Source organism: Nycticebus coucang, chromosome 18, assembly GCF_027406575.1.
Source record: "Nycticebus coucang isolate mNycCou1 chromosome 18, mNycCou1.pri, whole genome shotgun sequence".
Taxonomy (NCBI): domain Eukaryota; kingdom Metazoa; phylum Chordata; class Mammalia; order Primates; family Lorisidae; genus Nycticebus; species Nycticebus coucang.
Genome location: NC_069797.1, coordinates 28,028,011 through 28,048,553, shown reverse-complemented (window position 1 = coordinate 28,048,553; position 20,543 = coordinate 28,028,011). Strand labels below are relative to the sequence as shown.

Genomic DNA, 20,543 nt, shown 5'->3' with positions numbered 1-20,543 from the left:
GGGTGCTGCCTATAGATTATTTATTAAGTTACTAATTTGTTTTGTTTTGTGACAGAGTCTCACTATGTCGCCCTTTGTAGAGTGCTGTGGTGTCACAGCTCACAGCAAGCTCGAACTCTTGGGCTTAAGCGATTCTCTTGCCTTAGCCTCCCAAGTAGCTGAGACCACAGGCACCTGCCACAAAGCTCGGCTACTTTTTATTGCAGTTGTCATTGTTTGTTTAGCTGGCTCATGCTGGGGTCAAACCCAGTACCCTTGGTGTATGTGGCTGGCTCCCTAACCACTGTGCTAAGGCCGCTGAGCCAAGTTATTAATTTCTTAACTTTATTGTGTAAATCCAGGTTTCTAACCAAATTTTTATAAGACCCAGTATATTTAGAACTTCTGTGATATTTAAAATCCTTTGGTAAACTGAGGTTTAATTCTTGGTGGTGTTTCACTTAATACATTGCTGTGTTGTGTGTTTTAGGCCATGACCACAATGTTTCTTCTGTAGCCATCATGCCCAATGGAGATCATATAGTGTCTGCTTCAAGGGATAAAACTATAAAAATGTGGGAAGTGCAGACTGGGTAAGTAGGTTTAGTTGAAAAGGTATCAGCTAAAGACATATTAAGAAGCAGTTGTATTCTGCATGTTTTAATAATTTTGGCTTTAACCCAGAATGACAAACTGACAGTTGTATTGTATTCTTAAAAACTAAGTTTGATCTCTAAATGTCTTCCCAAAAAGGAACACAGAGACATTATAAGAGATAACTTTGTGCTTGGGAGCCATTTCTATGTAACGGCTTATTTTCTCTGTGATCTTTCAGGTGATCTCTCTGTGAGTTTATATTTACATTTGTGGGCAACCCACTTGGGACTCCCTTCACTGTGCAGAGGCTTTCTGTTTCCTTTTTTCTCAATAAATTCTCTTGCTTTTGCTTACTTGTGGTCCGTGAATTCATTCTTCTATTCCTGAGACCTGGCAGGAAAATTCTGGTATCAATTCTAAATTTCCTAGAAAAAAATATAAGTAATCAACATTTTGTGTTGGTGTATCCTTTAGGATCAATTTGATTGTGTTTAGAATTATGCCTGATTGTTGTAATAAAACCTTAACCTTTAGCATAAGATAAAAAGGAAGCTAAAAAAAAAAAGGCAAAAAAGAAACACAAAAGAACCTTAACCTACTGGTTTTATCAGGTTAGTGGAGTGTAGCTTTTCCTCATCATGGCTAGAAATACATTTGTTAGATTTATTGGGTATATTTAGATGCGAAAGACTTTATTTCTTAAATATATCTTCTAGATGTGTTGATTTGAATTTTTTTTTTAAGAGACAGGGATTTCACTGCCCTTGGTAGAGTACTTTAGTGTCACAGCTCACAGCAACCTCCAGCTCTTGGGCTTAGGTGATTCTCTTGCCTCAGCCTCCCGAGTAGCTGGGACTACAGGCGCCTACCACAACACCTGGCTATTTGTTTTTTGTTGCAGTTTGGCCAGGGCCAGGTTCGAACCTACCACCCTTGGTATATGGGGCCGGCACCCAACTCACTGAGCCACAGGTGCCGCCCTGATTTGATTAGATTCTTAATTGTATTCCTGTCAGCTGATTTTAACTGATATTTGACTTTCTGGCCTATCACCTATACCCATATTTTATGAACCTGGATGGTGCATTTGTTTTGTTGATTTTTACATCTGATTTCATCCCAGTGCATAGCTACTTTTGTATTCATTTCTGGGAAGCGTCCTGTTGATTGTCATTCACAACATAAATTATTACATATATTGACAGCTATTGTGTGAAGACATTCACAGGACACAGAGAATGGGTACGTATGGTACGCCCAAACCAGGATGGCACACTGATAGCCAGCTGTTCCAATGACCAGACTGTGCGTGTATGGGTCGTAGCAACAAAGGAATGCAAGGCTGAGCTCCGAGAACATGAACATGTGGTAGAATGCATTTCCTGGGCTCCAGAAAGCTCATATTCTTCCATCTCTGAAGCAACAGGATCTGAGGTACTGTGTGATTTTTGTGTCATTTCATGATTTCATTGCTAATACAGTAGAATCCCAACAGTAGACCACCTACCTATGTTGACCCACTACCTTAAGTCAACCTAATTTTCATAGATGGGACATGGATCACATGCACCTACTGGTACAGTAAGGCCTAGTTTTCTTTTTGTTGAGCTTTTTGTTATAGTCCCTTGAGTGATCAGCTTACAGAGGTTCTACTGTATCTTAAAACCTTAGATAAATTTTCTGGTTCTCATTTTCAGCATTGTTAATGCATATACAAATCTGTATCCCAGAATTCTAAATTTTGAAACTTTCTAGTTTGAACATTTATTTGTATTTTTTAGTCAGCGATTATTATTATTGCCAGCCAACCCCTGATTTGATGTATAATAGGGATTCTCCTGAAGAGTAAAGTGTTTAATTAAATTTATCAGAGATGCCATTGTTACAAGAGCATACTAGTGTAAAATCAAACTTGCGGGAGAGGTTAAGGCTGTACTTTAGAAAAATACCCTTAGTGAACGAGCTAATTATAAATTTATGGCAAAATGGAGTTCAGTATTCAAATATTTGCTTTAAATGAATTTTCATATGGAGGTCAGTGATACTCTTGATCATTCAAAAATACTAGCTGAGTCTGGAATTTTAATGTATTTGTTCATGATTCTTAATATGTACTCTTTGTGATTTAAGTCTTTATGATGATCTTCACCTTAAAAACAAATATAAAGGGCGGCGCCTGTGGCTCAGTTGGTAAGGCGCCAGCCCCATATAACGAGGGTGGTGGGTTCAAACTTGGCCCCGGCTGAACTGCAACCAAAAAATAGCCGGGCGTTGTGGCGGGCGCCTATAGTCCCAGCTACTCAGGAGGCTGAGGCAAGAGAATCGCTTAAGCCCAGGAGTTGGAGGTTGCTGTGAGCTGTGTGATGCCATGGCACTCTACCGAGGGCTATAAAGTGAGACTCTGTCTCTACAAAAAATTGTATGTGTATATATATATATATATATATATATATATATATATAATAAAAACAAATACCTGGCCAGGTATGGTAGTGGGCCTGTAGTCCCAGCTACTCAGGAGACTGAAACAGGAAGATTACTTGATTTCTCCAAGGCATTTTTTTTTTTTTTTTTTTTTTTTCTGTTTTTGGCCAGGGCTGGGTTTGAACCCGCCACCTCTGGTATATGGGGCTGGCGCCCTACTCCTTTGAGCCACAGGCACCACCCAGATTACTTGATTTCAAGAGTTTGAGTCTAGCCAGAGAGCAACAAAGTACAACTCAGTCTCTCAGAAATGAAGGAGATGTTATTTCTGTGAATGGGTCAAAAGTGACCACATTTCATTTTATAGAAGAATTCCTATCATTGTTTTTAAAAAATTTATGTGTGTGTATATAATATATATAATGTATATATAAAAACATGTTTTTTTTCTTTTTTTTGAGACAAGAATCTCACTTTGTGACCCTCAGTAGCATGCCATAGTGTAATAGTTCACAGCAAACTCCAACTCTTGGGCTCAAGAGATCCTCTTGTCTCAGCCTTCTGAGTAACTGGAACAACAATGTGTAGCTAGTTTTTCTTTTTCTTTTTTTTTTTTTTGTAGAGATGCGGGCTCACTCTTGCTCAGGCTGATCTTAAACTCTTGAGTTAAGCAATACCATCCACCTTGGACTCCCAGAATGCTAGAATTACAGGCCTGAGTCACCATGCCAGACCTTTTAAAGTATATTTTCATAAACAAAGGAAGAAACTGCCCTGTGTATCCAATCTCAATTATTTTTCTTTCTTTCTTTTTTTTTTTTGTAGAGACAGAGTCTCACTTTATGGCCCTCGGTAGAGTGTCCTGGCATCGCACAGCTCACAGCAACCTCCAACTCCTGGGCCTAAGGGATTCTCTTGCCTCAGCCTCCCTAGTAGCTGGGACTACAGGCGCCCGCCACAACGCCCGGCTATCTTTTGGTTGCAGTTCAGCCGGGGCCGGGTTTGAACCTGCCACCCTCAGTATATGGGGCTGGCGCCTTACCGACTGAGCCACAGGCGCCGCCCTCTCAATTATTTTTCTAAGTGAACCTTCTCTTGTGATCTTTTTATTTTGGTCAGACCATTGCAATTTCAAATTCTTTTTACTGCCCTCTAGTGGTTGTTACTTACCATATGTCATAAATTTGTGGCTGGACTTTATAAAAGCTGAATTAAATATATATTTTTAATTATATAGTTTTAAAATCCATCTTGGTTGCAGAAGTCTTGAATAAATTTATCATACACTGATATTATAGAGACTGAATAACCTAAGTGATGTTTGTTTGTTTGTTTTCTTGGACACAGTGTCTCGCTTTATCAACCTTGGTAGAGTGCCATTGTGTCATAGCTCACAGCTACCTCAAACTCTTGGGTTAAAGTGATTCTCTTGCCTCAGCCTCCCCAGTAGCTAAGAAGACTACAGACAGCTGCCACAACACCTGGCTATTTTTTAGAGAAGAAGTCTCATTCTGGCTCAGGCTGGTCTTGAACCCAGGCGCTCAGGCAATCCACCTGCCTTGGCTTCTCAAGTGCTAGGATTACAGATGTAAGCCACCACACCCGGCCCTAAGGGAAGATTTTTTATTCTTTTATTTTCTGGTTTCTTCCCGTGTAGCCTAGGTATGGTATCAAAAGACTTACATATTTGCCTGTAGTCCCAGCTACTCGGGAGGCTGAGGCAAGAGAATCCCTTTAGCCCAGGAGTTGGAGGTTGCTGTGAGCTGTGTGATGCCATGGCACTCTACCGAGGGCCATAAAGTGAAACTCTGTCTCTACAAAAAAAGAAAAAAGACTTACATATTTGGCCAGGTGTGGTGGCTCATGCCTGTAATCCTAGCACTCTGGGAGGCCGACGCGGGTGGATTGCTTAAGCTCACAAGTTTGAGACCAGCCTGAGCAAAAAGTAAAACCCCAGCCTGAGCAACAAAGTAAAACTGTACTAAAAATAGAAAACTGAAGCAACAGGATCAGTTGAGCCCAAGAGCTATGAGGTATGATGCCATAGCACTCTACCTAGGGTGACAACTTGAAACTCTGTCTCAAAAAAAAAAAAAAAGTACATATTGGCGGTGCCTGTGGCTCAAGGAGTAGAGCGCCGGTCCCATATGCTGGAGGTGGCGGGTTCAAACCTAGCCCTGGCCAAAAACCAAAAAAAAAAAAAAAAAGTACATATTTATGTTTCATAGATTTAAAAAAAAAAATGTGTTTTTATAAATTGGAAATACAGATCATTACTAGATAGAAGCGATTTAAAATCCACCTAAATTCTTGCATGGGAAACTTAATTTTTATGTCTTTTGCAGACTAAAAAAAGTGGCAAGCCTGGGCCATTCTTGCTGTCCGGATCCAGAGACAAGACTATTAAGATGTGGGATGTCAGTACTGGCATGTGCCTTATGACCCTTGTAAGTTTGTGTAATCTCATTGCTTCTTTTGCTTCTTTTGCATCTTCACTTCATTTATACCTTTTTGGATTAGGTACTTTGTGATATCTTATTAAATATTCTGAATTACTCTGGCCTTTGAAATACTTCATAAAGGTGCTTTTCTTTAAATTTTTACAATTCCATTGTTATCATGAAACGTCTATAGAATATTGTATATAAAGACTCAAGCTAGTCAGTGCTGGTAAGGAACTACTAGCTTACTGTCTGTTTTAAAACTGTATAATACCTCCTACTGAGAAGAAACTGTTCTTAAACGTACACAATTTTGAAGATGTTTGTTTCTTTATTTTGGAATTTCACCATTATCTCTTTGTTCAGGTGGTCTGGTTATTCGGTTTATTTTAACATTATGAAATTTATGGTGCTAGCTTTCTGGTTTGGAAATTCTCCATTCATTTTAGGAGCATCTAGATTGCTATATAAGGATATATAAATATTAGTAAGGATTGTGGACATCTTGTGTGCCTAAAAGAGTTCTAAAGGATGGGGCGGTGCCTGTGGCTCAGCGGGTTGGGCACCAGCCCCATATACCGAGGATGGCGGGTTTGAAACTGGCCCCAGTCAGCTAAAACAGCAGTGGCAGCTGTAACAAAAAATAGCCAGGCATTGTGGAAGGCGCCTATAGTCCCAGCTTGGGAGGCTGAGGCAGGAGAATAGCTTAAGCCCAGGAGTTGGAGGTTGCTGTGAGCTGTGATGCTACAGAACTCTAACGAGGGTGACAGAGTGAGACTCTGTCTCAAAAAAAAGAGTTCTAAGGGATAAGGTAGATAATCAGTAGCAGTTTTTATAATTGGCATCTATGTTTAGAACACTCTTTAGGTACTAACTATACTTTAAGGGGATTGTCTCCCTATAGAGTATGACAGACATGTGGAAGTATCATCAATAATTGATTATAAAATTAATCTCTGGCGGTGCCTATGGCTCAGTGGGCAGGGTGCTGGCCCACATGCGGAGGGTGGCAGGTTCAAACCCAGCCCCACCCAAACTGCAACAAAAAAATAGCCGGGCGTTGTGGCAGGCACCTGTAGTCCCAGCTACTCCAGAGGCTGAGGCAAGGGAATCACCTAAGCCCATGAGTTGGAGGTTGCTGGGAGCTGTGTGATGCCCCAGCACTACTGTAGGCAATAAAGTGAAACTCTGTCTCTACAAAAAATAAAATAAAGGGCGGCGCCTGTGGCTCAGTCCGTAAGGCGCCGGCACCATATACCGAGGGTGGCGGGTTCAAACCCGGTCCCAGCCAAACTGCAACCAAAAAATAGCCGGGCGTTGTGGCGGGCGCCTGTAGTCCCAGCTACTTGGGAGGCTGAGGCAAGAGAATCGCTTAAGCCCAGGAGTTGGAGGTTGCTGTGAGCTGTGTGAGGCCACAGCACTCTACCGAGGGCAATAAAGTGAAACTCTGTCTCTACAAAAAAAATAAAATTAATCTCTCCTAGTAGTAATATTCCAAGGTGAGTTCAATTATAGTATATTGCTGTTAGAAAAGATGATTTACATTAAAAAATCAAAAAGTGTCTCGGCACCTGTAGCTCAGTGGCTAGGTCACCAGCCATATACACTGGAGCTGGCAGGTTCGAACCCAGCCTAGGCCAAGTTGTGGCAGGTGCCTGTAGGTCCAGCTCCTTGAGAGGCTGAGGCAAGAGAATTGCTTACGCCAAGAGTTGGAGGTTGCTTTGAGCTGTGATGCCATGCCACTCTAAGGGCATGGCATAGTGAGACTCTGTCTCAAAAAAAAAAAAAAATCGTAAAGTTTGCTTTCCCCTTCTTGTTTTTTTTTTTTTGCTTTCCCCTTCTGTAACAGCACAGGTCACATGAATTTCCCCAGGAAATTTTTCAGCTGAAGAGAGTACTTTTTTTCTGCTTTATTTTGGTGTGATCACAAGAAATGTGATTTAACTGTTTCTTGAGGCCTTAAGGCTAGTGATGGGAGACTTTGATAGATCGCAGTATTTTTTATTTTTATTTTTTTTTGTAGAGACAGAGTCTCACTTTGTCACCCTCTGTATAGTGCCGTGGCATCTCAGCTCACAACAACCTCCAACTCCAGGGCTTAGGCAATTCTCTTGCCTCAGCCTCCCAGGTAGCCGGGATTACAGGCACCTGCCACAATGCCCGCAACAATTTTGTTGCAGTTTGGCAGGGGCTGGGTTTGAACCACCACCCTTGGTACATGGGGCTGGCACCTTACGCATTGAGCCACAGGCGCCACCCAGATCGCAGTTTTTTTGTTTTTTTTTGTAGAGACAGAGTCTCACTGTACCGCCCTCAGGCAGAGTGCTGTGGCGTCACACAGCTCACAGCAACCTCTAACTCTTGGGCTTACGCGATTCTCTTGCCTCAGCCTCCCGAGCAGCTGGGACTACAGGCGCCCACCACAACGCCCAGCTATTTTTTTGTTGCAGTTTGGCCGGGGCTGGGTTTGAACCCGCCACCCTCGGCATATGGGGCCGGCGCCTACTCACTGAGCCACAGGCGCCGCCCAAGATCGCAGTATTTTAAACAAAGGCAAAGGTAGTATAAATCAAGGAAAAGATATGTTACTTTATTGTGCTCCTTCATTAAAATAACTCTTTATTGTTCTTTTTACAAAAGCAATATAGTCATTTCCTTTGCAGATAAATTTAGATATATATGGAAAAGCTAAAAGAACAGTCTACCATATCAAAGAATACCTCCCAAGTGTATTTCTCTAGACTAGAGCTATCCAGTATAACCATCTCCAGTGGTATTCTGTATCTGCACTGGCTAGCATGGTAGCTACTAGCCACATGTGGCTGTTGAGCTCTTGAAATGTTGAGACTGAAGAACATGTTAATCTGTGTTTAATTTTATTTATTTATTTATTTTGAGACAGAGAGTCTGTCTCAACAACAAAAGAAATGACATAGCATATACTTTGTTTTGTAGCAAACTTTTATCAAATAAATCTCTGGGCATTACCTGTTAACTTAAGGATAAATTGCAAGTTCCAGAGCTACTAGGAGAGAGGCTGTATAAATGGTTGGATAGCTAATATAGTGAGTGAATGCCTAGATATCCTTTCCTCAGTCACCAGTTGTTAATTCCTGTATCTGTGTGTACATTTTGCAGAACCATTTGAGAGATCTTTGTAGATAACTATGCCACATTACCCCTTATTGCCTAAGAACACCACAATGAAATTAATGTCACTCAAGAACATCAACATTTATTCAATGCATATTCATGTTTTCTCCAATTATCTTAATAATGTTCTTTATACTTTCTTTTTAAGCTCTTAGTTATAATGTCTTGTTAGTTTTCTTTTCTTTTCTTTCTTTTTTTTTTTTTTTTTAAGAGACAGAGTCTCACTTTATCACCCTCAGTAGAGTGTCATGGCATCACAGCTCACAGCAACTTCCAGCCCTTGGGCTTAGGCGATTCTCTTGCTTCAGCCTCCCAAGTAGCTGGGACTATAGGTGCCTGCCACCCTCCATATATGGGGCAGGCACCCTACCCACTGAATCACAGGTGCCATCCATCTTCTTAGTTTTCTGTTTCCCTTAATTCTAGAAGAGTTTCCTAGACTTCCTATTTCTTTCTTTCTTTCTTTCTTTCTTTTTTTTTTTTTTTTTTTTGCAGTTTTTGGCTGGGGCTGGGTTTGAACCCACCACCTCCAGCATATGGGGCCGGCGCCCTACTCCTTTGAGCCACAGGTGCCACCCATTTCTTTCTTTCTTCACTTTTTTTTTTTTTTTTTTGTAGAGACAGAGTCTTACTCTATCGCTCTCAGTAGAGTGCCATGGCATCACACAGCTCACAGCAACCTCCAGCTTTTGGGCTTAGACAATTCTCTTGCCTCAGCCTCCCAAGCAGCTGGGACTACAGGCGCCTGCCACAATACCCGTCTATTTTTTTGTTGCAATTTGGCTGGGGCCAGGTTTGAACCCTCCACCCGCGGTATGTGGCCCCTCCTTCCTTTTTCCTCTGGATGCACTCTGTTGATACCATTGAGCTCTGTTTAAATAAATATTGTCCTTTCATGTAAATTATTCTGGATGTAGATTGAGCTTATTAAATGTTACACACAAAGTATTCATGCATGGTGAATCCAAATTGTATATTGTAAATTTACATACGTTGTCTAGAAGTACCATAGGGTTTAAAAACCTGGGCTGGCATTGGTCACACCAGGCCTAAGAAGGCAGAAGTTGAAAAAATTGAACTAGGGCACTAAACTGAATAGTTGACAGTGTCATTTTATGTTGGATTATTAATTCCTGTTTTTCTTTCTGCTATCTGTTGGTGCCTACTCACTGAGCCACAGGCACCGCCCTACTTCCTATTTCTTATTTTGTCTTTTGATGGTTTCGGTGTATATAGTTTTAATGTAATAACGTATTATTTCATAGATGCTACTTAACATTTTTTCCCTTTTACTAAGTCAGATACCTTTTTATTTTTAAGGTGGGTCATGATAATTGGGTACGTGGAGTTCTGTTTCATTCTGGTGGGAAGTTTATTTTGAGTTGTGCTGATGACAAGACCTTACGTGTATGGGATTATAAGAACAAGAGATGCATGAAGACCCTCAATGCGCATGAACACTTTGTTACCTCCTTGGGTATGTACAAATTGTATGGTTTCTGAGCATTAGGTTTTGGAATGCCAGATAGAACAAAGTTTTACACAACCAAGTGGACTTTGCCAGGTAAGAAATGAGTATATACTTTCAAGGCAGAATAGAGAAGGCAGGTTAAAATTTTATGAATTCCTACCATTTGTTTTAAATTCTCCTTTCCTTAATTCTCTTGCTTGTTTTTTTTTTTTTTTTTTTTTTTTTGAGATAGAGTCTCACCATGTTGCCCTCAATATGCCATCACAGCTCACAACAATTACTCCTGGGCTGAAGCGATTCTCTTGCCTCAGCCTCCCGAGTAGCTGGGACTAGAGGTGCCTGCCACAATGCCCAGCTAATTTTTGGTTGCAGTTGTCATTGCTGCTTAGCAGGCCCAGGCCAGGCTAGAATCCACCAGCCTCGGTATATGTAGCTAAAACCCTACTTGCTGAGCTAGGGGTGCCGAGCCCCTTAACTCTTTTTCTATCATTAGCCTTAAAATAAAAAAATTACTTTCTCCATTGCACAACATTGGTTTTGGAAACTAAAATCGTGAAGAGTATACTTACAACTCTGATGGGTAATTTTTCTCGTCTACTAATTTATAAGGTTCTCAAAAGAAATTTTACTCAACCTTTCCATCTGACACATACATGCTATCATTTAGTAGAAACTTAGGGAATTGTATTTAAGTTCAGTAGACATCCTGGGAATCATCTAGACTTGACTCTAGAATTTAAGATAGTGAATATAGTAAAATATAATATACTAATATCTTCCTTACAGGATTGTTTAGGGGATCAATCAAGCATGATATTGCGCTCTGCCTGGAACATTGTGTTCAATAACTGGATATGCCGAGATTATCATTCTTGTTGTTAGATTTGAGCCCCATTTGGGATGGGAGAAATGGGAGTATAGACCTTTTTACTCAGGTGTTAACATAGGATTTTTTTTTTTCAGTTTTTGGCCGGGGCCGGGCTTGAACCCACTACCTCCGGCATATGGGGTCAGCGCCCAACCCTTTGAGCCACAGGCGCTGCCCATGGATTTAATCATTAAATCGCAGCTTCCCTAACCAAGTTGTTAAACTAGATATCTTCCAGGGTTGTGGGTATATTAGAGAAATAAGGATATTCCTGGTTCTTGAACTTGATTATTTTGTGGCTTACTAAAAACTGTATCTGGCTCAATATGATTTTAAAATAAGACTTTTTATTTTCTTTCAGATTTCCACAAGACGGCACCCTATGTGGTTACTGGCAGTGTAGATCAAACAGTAAAGGTGTGGGAGTGCCGTTGATTGAGTCTCATTTGGCCCCTCCTTCCTTTTTCCTCTGGATGCACTCTGATGATACCATGGTTACCCCATTGAGCTCTGTTTAAATAAATATTGTCCTTTCATGTAAATTATTCTGGATGTAGATTGAGCTTATTAAATGTTACACACAAAGTATTCATGCATGGTGAATCCAAATTGTATACTGTAAATTTACATACGTTGTCTAGAAGTACCATAGGGTTTAAAAACCTGGGCTGGCATTGGTCACACCAGGCCTAAGAAGGCAGAAGTTGAAAAAATTGAACTAGGGCACTAAACTGAATAGTTGACAGTGTCATTTTATGTTGGATTATTAATTCCTGTTTTTCTTTCTGCTATCTGTTGGTGCCTGACTTGATGGCCTCATTTGGGGGAAAGTGGTGGTTTTAGGACTTTTTCTGAAATGTGTATCTATGTAACATCACTTAAGTGTGCTTACTAAATCTTTAAGGATGTTAGATAATAAGGCTACAATTCAAAATTTTCTGAACCATCTATGTAATTATTGGAGATAACACATTGGAATTTTTGTCATGACACATTTGCCAAATCAGTACGGTTCATTTGTTTTGGCAGCCTATCAAGCAAAAGTTAGTGGTATATTTATGTAAGAAAATGACTGTAAATTTCAAATAAGAAAAATCTCAGCAGCTAATAGCAACTCATTTATTTCATTTGGGTCTTAATGCTTTGTAAGCAGGTTAGAAAACACTGTCATACTCTTAGCTTCTATTTTCCACACTAGACATACTTCTAGTTGTCTCCATATTATTAGACTGTATAGTGATGTGACTTCCAAGTAGAATTTAATCTTCCCATTGAGTGTGTCATGGTACAAATCACTATTTGTTTTTTGATGTTTTTTAGGGATGTGCAATGTGCATTACAATGACAGAAATACTGAAAAGGTTATGTTTGCCCATTTTAAAGGAGTGGGAGAAATACAACAGTTTGTTTTTCAACATGAATCTGATATTGATTTGAACTGTGTTTTACTTAAAAGTTTATAAAATGACAGGGTTTAATGGAGCGTGCATAAAAAAATGTACTGTGTTTTCACTTTTGGTTTATATATAAATGTTTATAAGTATATGGGCCTATCTATAAGTGGATAAGTCTGTATGTGTATATCACACATCAACCTCCATGTCCTTGGTCCTAGGGTTCTGAAGAAGTGCTAAAACAGATAAGTAGAATAAATCTCACTGTGGAATGCCATGCTTTAGATATAAACCCTTTTTGATTGTAATTATTCTGAAAACTAGTTCTGACTCTGTGGAGATTTTTTCCAGCTGAGGGAAAATTACTTTTGTTATTTTCCCCTCTAATTTGGCCATTCAGCATTTTACACATCCTAGATATATTGTATATTTTAATCCAAAGTTATTACAAGTAGGTAAAAGAATTTTTATCCATGACTTTTGGAACACTGTTCATTCATTCCATTGTTAGTTATTAATAAAGAATTCCATTCCTTAGCTAACCATTTTTTTAAAGAAAGTTTGAAAAGTTAACAGAACAATGAAATAACAGTGACAGTTTAACAAAAAATTTATTGTGAATTTCATTTTATTCATTTGTGTAATATGTGATTTTTTTTTTTAATGTCCCTTTTAGTATTTAATGGAAATTTGGTTACTGAAGAAGACAAAGGGTGAGAGTTAACGTCCTGTAGATACACACACAGAGACTAGGCCATATATTAACTAGAAGCAGCTTTATGTCTAGCTTGTGTCTTTTCGTTTGTTTGCTTATTTGTTTTTAATAATTCCTGAGAGAGGTCTCTGGAAGGGAAAGTGTTTTTGAAAGCTAATGGCTATTTTTTGAGGACAAAAATTACATCTTAAGCTAATTCCTTAAATACAGTAGACTAACATTCAGGACAATATTGCCTCACAACCCTGCTTACATTGAGAAGTCTTTTTTTTTCCCCTTCTGAGTGGATTTTTTCTTTTTTTACAAAAACTATGGAAAATATCTTTGTTCTTGTTTGCTGCTATATCCTGTCCTATTTTGAGAAATATAAATACATAGAAATGGTGCATCTTAACATTTGTACATGTATAAATGTCTTGTATTTTAATTTCTTTTTAGCATGAATTGTTTAAGGGTAAGCCACAACATCTAGAAATCACTCATAAATATGAACAATAAAGGAAAAATGGTACCAGTGTAGGAGGAAACGATTTCTTCTCCTGCAGCATACAGTGACTTTCACTGACAAAGGAGGAGAAACAATTACTCTGTGAACAAAGTTATCCTTACTTGGGAGATTGCCACAGCCTGCTGCTTAGTCGAGTTACCAGATATCCTCCATTTAAGAAGCAGCGAACATTGAATCTCAGGGATGGTCCACAACTGGATCCAAATGTAATGAGCCCTGTTTGAATAATGAAGGGGAGTGGGGGAGAGCAATCCATCTACAATCTAGAATCAGATTTGCAAAGGTTTCCTGCATTGTTGTCTGACACTGCCCTGTTGATGCCCTTTCTCTGTGTTCTCTATTTTCTCTGTCTGCTGTCTAACCCCGTGCCTTGCCTGGGATAAGGACAATGATGGTTACTGGTTTGGATTGTAAGTAGAGGATTTTATTAATTGGTTTAGAAATTCACTGCTGCTTTGTCACTTTCTCAAGCAAATTGGCCACTTATTTAAGAAATAAAAAGCTGGTAGAGTTATACATCCTCAGATAATTATTGACTTTGTGTGTGTGTGAGAACAGACATTCCAGTGCCACCCTAATACAACGTGCCCAAGAAATCCTGGCTGTGCTCTTTCAGAGTGTGAGCCATGGAAACTGTGGTGTAGACATCACTTGGAGACTAGTTGCTTGTTGACATGGCATCTTGCACTTTAGGAGACTAAGACCGTCCTGTTTTGTCTATTTGTGGTGTGACCAATGGTGTGCCCAGGGCACTATTCTAAAAATCACTAGTGTTAGCAAGTCGTCCGGGGCCAGGAGTGCTTGCCGTGGTCTTTGGAAGCTTTGGCTCCAGGTTCACCAAGCCCAGTCTCCTTACTGTCAGTGCCCTGCTCTCCTGTTTGCCTCTTTCTGTTTCTGTGTGAACTTCCCAGTAATATCACTCATTAAATAGTTTTTTTTAAGTTTATTTAAAGAAAAACTATTTAAAAGTACAGGATATTTTGTTTGTTGACAGTGGTGGCTTGATAATCCTTAAGCAACTGAAGTTAAATTATTGAAGGAAAAGGCACTTAAAATGGTTACTCTTTCTGTCCAGCTGTATATAAGTCCAATGTGTTAATTGAGATGACACAAAGAAGATTCTCCTGGTAGAGAAGCAACATGTACAAAATTGGTGGAAAAAAAGGTTTTGGGTTTTTTTTTCCAGTGGGGGGGGCAAGCTGGATTTACAAGTCACGTGAACGGGCCTTTTTATCTTTCCACTACATCATGGAAGTAGCTGCTTTCTTGTCCTGCCTATCCTTCAGTATCCCTAAAGCTCACTCTGAAGATGTTAGAAATACACAAAGTCTTCGCATTAGAAGTTGATCGTGACACTGACATGAAGGCAAGCATTGATTTCATATGAACATTGCAGAGATGGTAATTGAGAAAACAGTTCCCCAGATTGCAAGAGTTAACTGAAGATATTGACACAATTTTAAAAAATCAGTAAAGGAATGTATATAATATTGCTCTTGTGTTTTACAGTAAGATTTGTTGCTCAGACTGTGTAAAACAAAATTTATTCATGTTTTCTGCATATTAAAAAATCTTATTGTACCAATTGGTAAACTATTAAATGCCTATAAAACTAGATGGGTTTTTGTTTGTCTTGTGTGCAGATGAAATCTTGCTAGGAAGTGTGGCTGCATGTAGCGCCAGTCATAGAGTAAGGCACAAAGTGGTGGGAGGGCAGGCAGCAGAGCCTTGAGAGGAGGCTTTTAAAGGTTAGTGCCGGTGCCAGCCCTGGCTTTCCTGTCTCCCTTCCACCACAGAGTGGCTCTTGCTTGCTGCACTTGCACAGAGCAGACTGGGAGACAGGCTTGGCAGCTGCAGCCCTCCAGTACCCCATTTTATTCTGACACAGTAACTATATAGCTCAAGCCTGGAATGGTGTGTTGCACCCCCCTTTGTGAAGAATCTACCTTTTGGGTTCAGAGCCCAGAGATAAGGGGCCCTGTTTGTTCTGTTCTTGAGTAAGCTGTTACCCTGCTCACTGGTCTTGGATTCATGAAGATCCCTAATACTGTTTTCAGTTTTGTTTGAAATATACAGAAGCTGGCGGCGCCTGTGGCTCAGTGAGTAGGGCGCCGGCCCCATATGCCGAGGGTGGCTGGTTCAAGCCCAGCCCCGGCCAAAACTGCAACCAAAAAATAGCCGGGCATTGTGGCGGGCGCCTGTAGTCCCAGCTGCTCTGGAGGCTGAGGCAAGAGAATCACGTAAGCCCAAGAGTTAGAGGTTGCTGTGAGCTGTGTGATGCCACGGCACTCTACCGAGGGCAGTACAGTGAGACTCTGTCTCTACAAAAAAAAAAAAAAGAAAAGAAATATACAGAAGCATTCATCCCTGGCCCCAGGGCTCTGGGTGTGCTTTCCACCTGTTGGCAGTGTCCTGCGTGTTCTCTGCAGACTGCTGCTCAGCTAGTGTCCTCAGGGTGCCTTGAAGTTCCCAGGCTTCAAAGGGCAGATGCTGAGTCATGCATTGGCTTTTTTCTTAGAGCCCACTTGTTTTCTTGTCTCCTGTTGGGAGTAGCCTCCCCTAAAATGGGAAGCTGGGCCCAAAGCAGCAAAATAATTTGTCTGAAGTTAGTTTCCTGCATTTTGCAGCTTTTCTATTTCCTTGCAGGATTCCTCCCCTGCCCCTTTCCCCTAAGCTGACATCCGGGTGACCATTTTCCGGAGGGGTAGAGTTCTAGCTTTAGTATCTGAAATGCTGTGTTCAAAAGTCTATTGAACTCAGGGCTGGATGTCTCACATGTCAAGCTTCCTTCCCAGGTTCATATGGTATCTGTCTCTGACGCTGGGTGAGGGGCAGGAAGGTAGAAGACTTGGGGTGGGCACGCTGTGTCCCAGATGTAGGAACTCTGTCCTGCTTAGCCTGGTGAACAACTTTTTTTTTTTGTTGTTGAGACAAGAGTCTCACAGTGTCGCCCTCAGTAGAGTGCTGTAGTGTCACAGCAACCTCCAACTCTTGGGCTTAAGCGATTCTTTTGCCTCAGCCTCTCAAGCATCCGCCACAACGCCAGGCTATTTTTTTTTTTTGGTTGTAGTTGTCATGGTTGTTTGGCAGGCTTGTGCTGGATTCGAAACAGCTCTTGCATGTGGCTGGCGCCCTAGCTGCTGAGCTACAGGTGCCGAACCAAAAACTGTGTCTGACTTCCGTGCAGACACAGTTCTCAACTGCTGACATGCCAGAATCCTAGGTGTTCCCCTCTCAACAGTACCTGGGAGCTCTTTAGGAATACAAATTGTATTAAGGATCTTGAAAGGAAAAAAAAACAAGTTACAGGGCCTAACCTCAGACACACTGAATCTGAAATAGGGTGGAGCCTACTTTATTTTTATTTATTTATTTTTGAGAGAGTTTCATGCTGTTGCCCTGGATAGAGTGCCATGGCGTCGTCATACCTCACAGCAACCTGCAGCTCTTGGGCTCAAGCGGTCCTTTTGGTTCAGTTTTTCTGCTCTTAGTGGAGATGGGGTGTCACTCTTGCTCATGCTGGTCTTGAATTTCTGCACTCAAGCAATCCACCTGCCTCTGCCTCCCAGAGTGCTAGGATTACAGGCATTAGCCACCGCGCCAGGCTTGGAGCCTACTTTATTATCTGTTTTAACAAGCCCTCCAGATGACTCTGAGGCAGGCTCAAGTTTGAGAACCACTGATTTAAGTGATTCAACTTCTTCTTTTTTTTTTTTTTTTAATTGTTGGGGATTCATTGAGGGTACAATAAGCCAGGTTACACTGATTGCATTGTGATTCAACTTCTTACCAGATAAATTTGGGCAAAAGTTACTGGTCCCTGAGCCCCACAGCTGCGGTTTAAATTCTTTCCTCCTTCACCTTCATTTGACACATGGAGTTTGTGCCTTAGATTTTCCATATGGTCATTCCTGAGATCTGGCCCTCAGTGGAAGTGGAGGTGGTGGGACTAGTGATAAGACCTGATGCTTTGAATGTCTTTGTGGTGCCAACACTTGATGTGCACACCCGTTCTCAGCCCCGCCAGTGGGCACTTAAAACTTTTCTGAGTGTCAAGCTGTCGCCCTGGGTAGAGTGCTATGGCATCAGAGCTCACAGCAACCTCAAACTCTTGGGCTTAAGCGATTCTCTTGCCTCGGCCTCCCAAGTGGGACCACAGGGGCCCGCCACAATGCCCGGCTATTTTTTCTTTTTTTTGTTATAGTAGTTTTAGCAAGCCCAGGCCAGATTTGAACCCACCAGCCTAGGTATATGTGACCAGCGCACTACCCACTGAGCTATGGGCGCCCCCAACACTTTAAGACTTTTCAGCTGTTTTAATAATGAAGGAAAAGACCCATATCACATCCCTGAGCCCTTTCTGATCCCATTGTGCCCCACTCCTGACCCCCTATTGGGATGGCCATTAGGAACGCGGATATGGTAGATAAGCAAGATTTGTATCCCTCTAACTTGCTTATCAGTCATTCTATGTGAAGTGAATATTTTTAGGGTAATTGTATTCTGTGAGGTTTGTATCCGTGTTCTCAAGATCTTAAAATCATCAGATGGGAGTATTTCACTTTCCATTTCTGGAAAGCCACAATGTCCTCTATAGGTGTCCTGATTTGATTTGGTAGTTTAGACCCTGAAACACTTGTGCCTATCAGGATACCTTAGTCTCAGGCAGGATACAAATTCTTCAATTAAATCAAACAGTTCCCTCAATATTCTGATTTAACACGGCAGGAAGTCGATGCAGACAATACAATCTTAGTTTTCTTTTTCTTTTCTTTTTTTTGTAGTTTTGACCAGAGCCGGGTTTGAAAACCTTCCACCCCCAGTCTATGGGGCCGGCGCCCTACTCCTTGAGCCACAGCACTGTCCAGTCTTTGTTTTTTTGAAGGGGTGGTTTTTTATTTTTTTGTAGAGACAGAGTTTCATTTTATGGCCCTCAGTAGAGTGCCGTGGCCTCACACAGCTCACAGCAACCTCCAACTCCTGGGCTTAAGCGATTCCCTTGCCTCAGCCTCCCGAGCAGCTGGGACTACAGGCGCCCGCCACAACGCCCGGCTATTTTTTGGTTGCAGTTTGGCCGGGGCCGGGTTTGAACCCGCCACCCTCTGTATATGGGGCCGGCGCCCTGCTCACTGAGCCACAGAAGCCACCCTAGGGGGTGGTTTTTTTGTTTTGTTTTTGGAGACAAGAGTCTCACTGTGTTACTGGGTGGAGTGCCATGACATCTTAGTTCACAGCAACTTCAAACTCCTGTCTCAGCCTTCTGGGTAGCTGAGACTACAGGCACTTGGCACAAAGCCCAGCTAATTTTTGTTATTTTTAGTAAAATTGGTGTCTTGCTCTTGCTCAGGTTGGTCTCAAACTCCTAAGCCCAAGTTAGCCTCCTGCCTTGGCCTCCCAGAATGCTAGGATTATAAGCTGACCCACAGTACCTGGCCCACACAATGTTAAACTTTCTAAGATATTTTTTTGGAGGGGACAGTCTCACTTTGATGCCCCCAGTAGAGTGCTATGGCATCATAGCTCACAGCATCCTCAAACTTGGGCTCAAGCAATTCTCTTGCCTCAGCCTCCCAAGTAGCTGGGACTAAAGGCACCCACCACAATCAATACCTGGCTATTTTTAGAAATGGGGTTGCCACTTAAGGGCAATGGGGTTGCAATCCACCTTCCTCTGCCTCCCAGAGTGCTGGGATTACAGGTGTGAGCCACCTTGTTGGTCTGTTATTTCTAAAATTGTAATTAGGCGGCACCTGTGGCTCAATGTGTAGGGCCCCAGCCCCATATACTGAGAGTGGCAGGTTTGAACCCAACACTGGCCAAACTGCAACAAAAAAATAGTGGGGTGTTGTGACAGGCGCCTGTAGTCCCAGCTACTTGGGAGGCTGAGGCAACAGAATCACCTAAGCCCAAGAGCTGGAGGTTGCTGTGAGCTGTGACACCATAGTACTCTACCAAGGGCAACAAAGTGAGACTCTGTCTCTAAAATAAATAAAATTATAATAATTGAACCAGGTGCAGTGGCTCACACCTATAATCCTCAGCACTTTTGGAGGCTGAGGTGACAAGTTCACTTGAAGGCCAGGAGTTTAAGACCAGCCTGAGCAATATGACAAGACCCCCATCTCCTTTTATTTATTCTTTTTGAGACACAGTCTCACTTTGTTGCTCTTGGTAGAGGACCATGGCATTGTAGCTCAGCCTCCCAAGTAGCTAGGATTACAGGTGCCCACCATAACGCCTGGCTCTTTTTAGAGATGGGGTCTCAGTTCTTTCTCAGGATGGTCTTGAACCTGTAAACTCAGGCAGTCCACCTACCTTGGCCTCCCAGAGTGCTAGGATTACAGGCATGAGCCACCATGCCCAGCCTACCCTATCTCCATTTTTTAAAAAAGCCAGATGTGGTGGTACATGCCTTTAGTCCTAGCTTAGGCTGAGGCAGAAGAATCACATGACCCTACAAGTACAAGGTTGCACTCCAACCTTGGAAACAGAGCAAGACGCTGTTAAGAAATCCAGACACACTGGGTAGCACTTGTGGCTCAGTGGGTAGGGTGCCGGCCCCATATACCGAGGATGGCGGGTTCGAACCCAGCCCCAGCCAAACTGCAACAGAAAAATAGCCGGGCGTTGTGGCGGGCGCCTGTAGTCCCAGCTGCTCGGGAGGCTGAGGCAAGAGAATCACGTAAGCCCAAGAGCTGGAGGTTGCTGTGAGCTATGATGCCACAACACTACCATGGGCAATAAAGTGAGACTCTGTCTCTAAAAAAAAAAAAAAAAGAAGAAATCCAGACATACTAGAAAAAGAGTGGTAAAAGATAAGAGTAGGGGGTGGGGAGAGAAGCAGGTGTGGCTGGCTCACATAACTTACGGAGACTCCATTTTACATCTTGAGCTGCTAGTCCACACTGAGGCCACAACCTAGCATATGCCAGTTCTCATATGAAACCTGGATGCCTTGTGCCACTGTTTACTCTTCTTTTAGAAAAATTGAAA

At 41.8% G+C, this 20,543-nt stretch overlaps 1 protein-coding gene across 2 annotated transcripts in view; it reads left to right on the top strand.

The window, feature by feature from the left end:
* Positions 1-14,063, top strand: part of PAFAH1B1 (platelet activating factor acetylhydrolase 1b regulatory subunit 1) — a 104,483-nt gene extending 90,420 nt beyond the window's left edge. For both annotated transcript variants that reach the window (XM_053568523.1, XM_053568524.1), the window contains exons 7-11: positions 470-572; positions 1,782-2,010; positions 5,346-5,447; positions 9,915-10,071; positions 11,295-14,063. In XM_053568523.1, coding sequence (XP_053424498.1) covers positions 470-572; positions 1,782-2,010; positions 5,346-5,447; positions 9,915-10,071; positions 11,295-11,368 — 665 coding nt within the window. In that variant the 3' untranslated portion in view covers positions 11,369-14,063. The remainder of the gene's footprint in view (positions 1-469; positions 573-1,781; positions 2,011-5,345; positions 5,448-9,914; positions 10,072-11,294) is intronic.
* Positions 14,064-20,543: the final 6,480 nt, after the last annotated feature.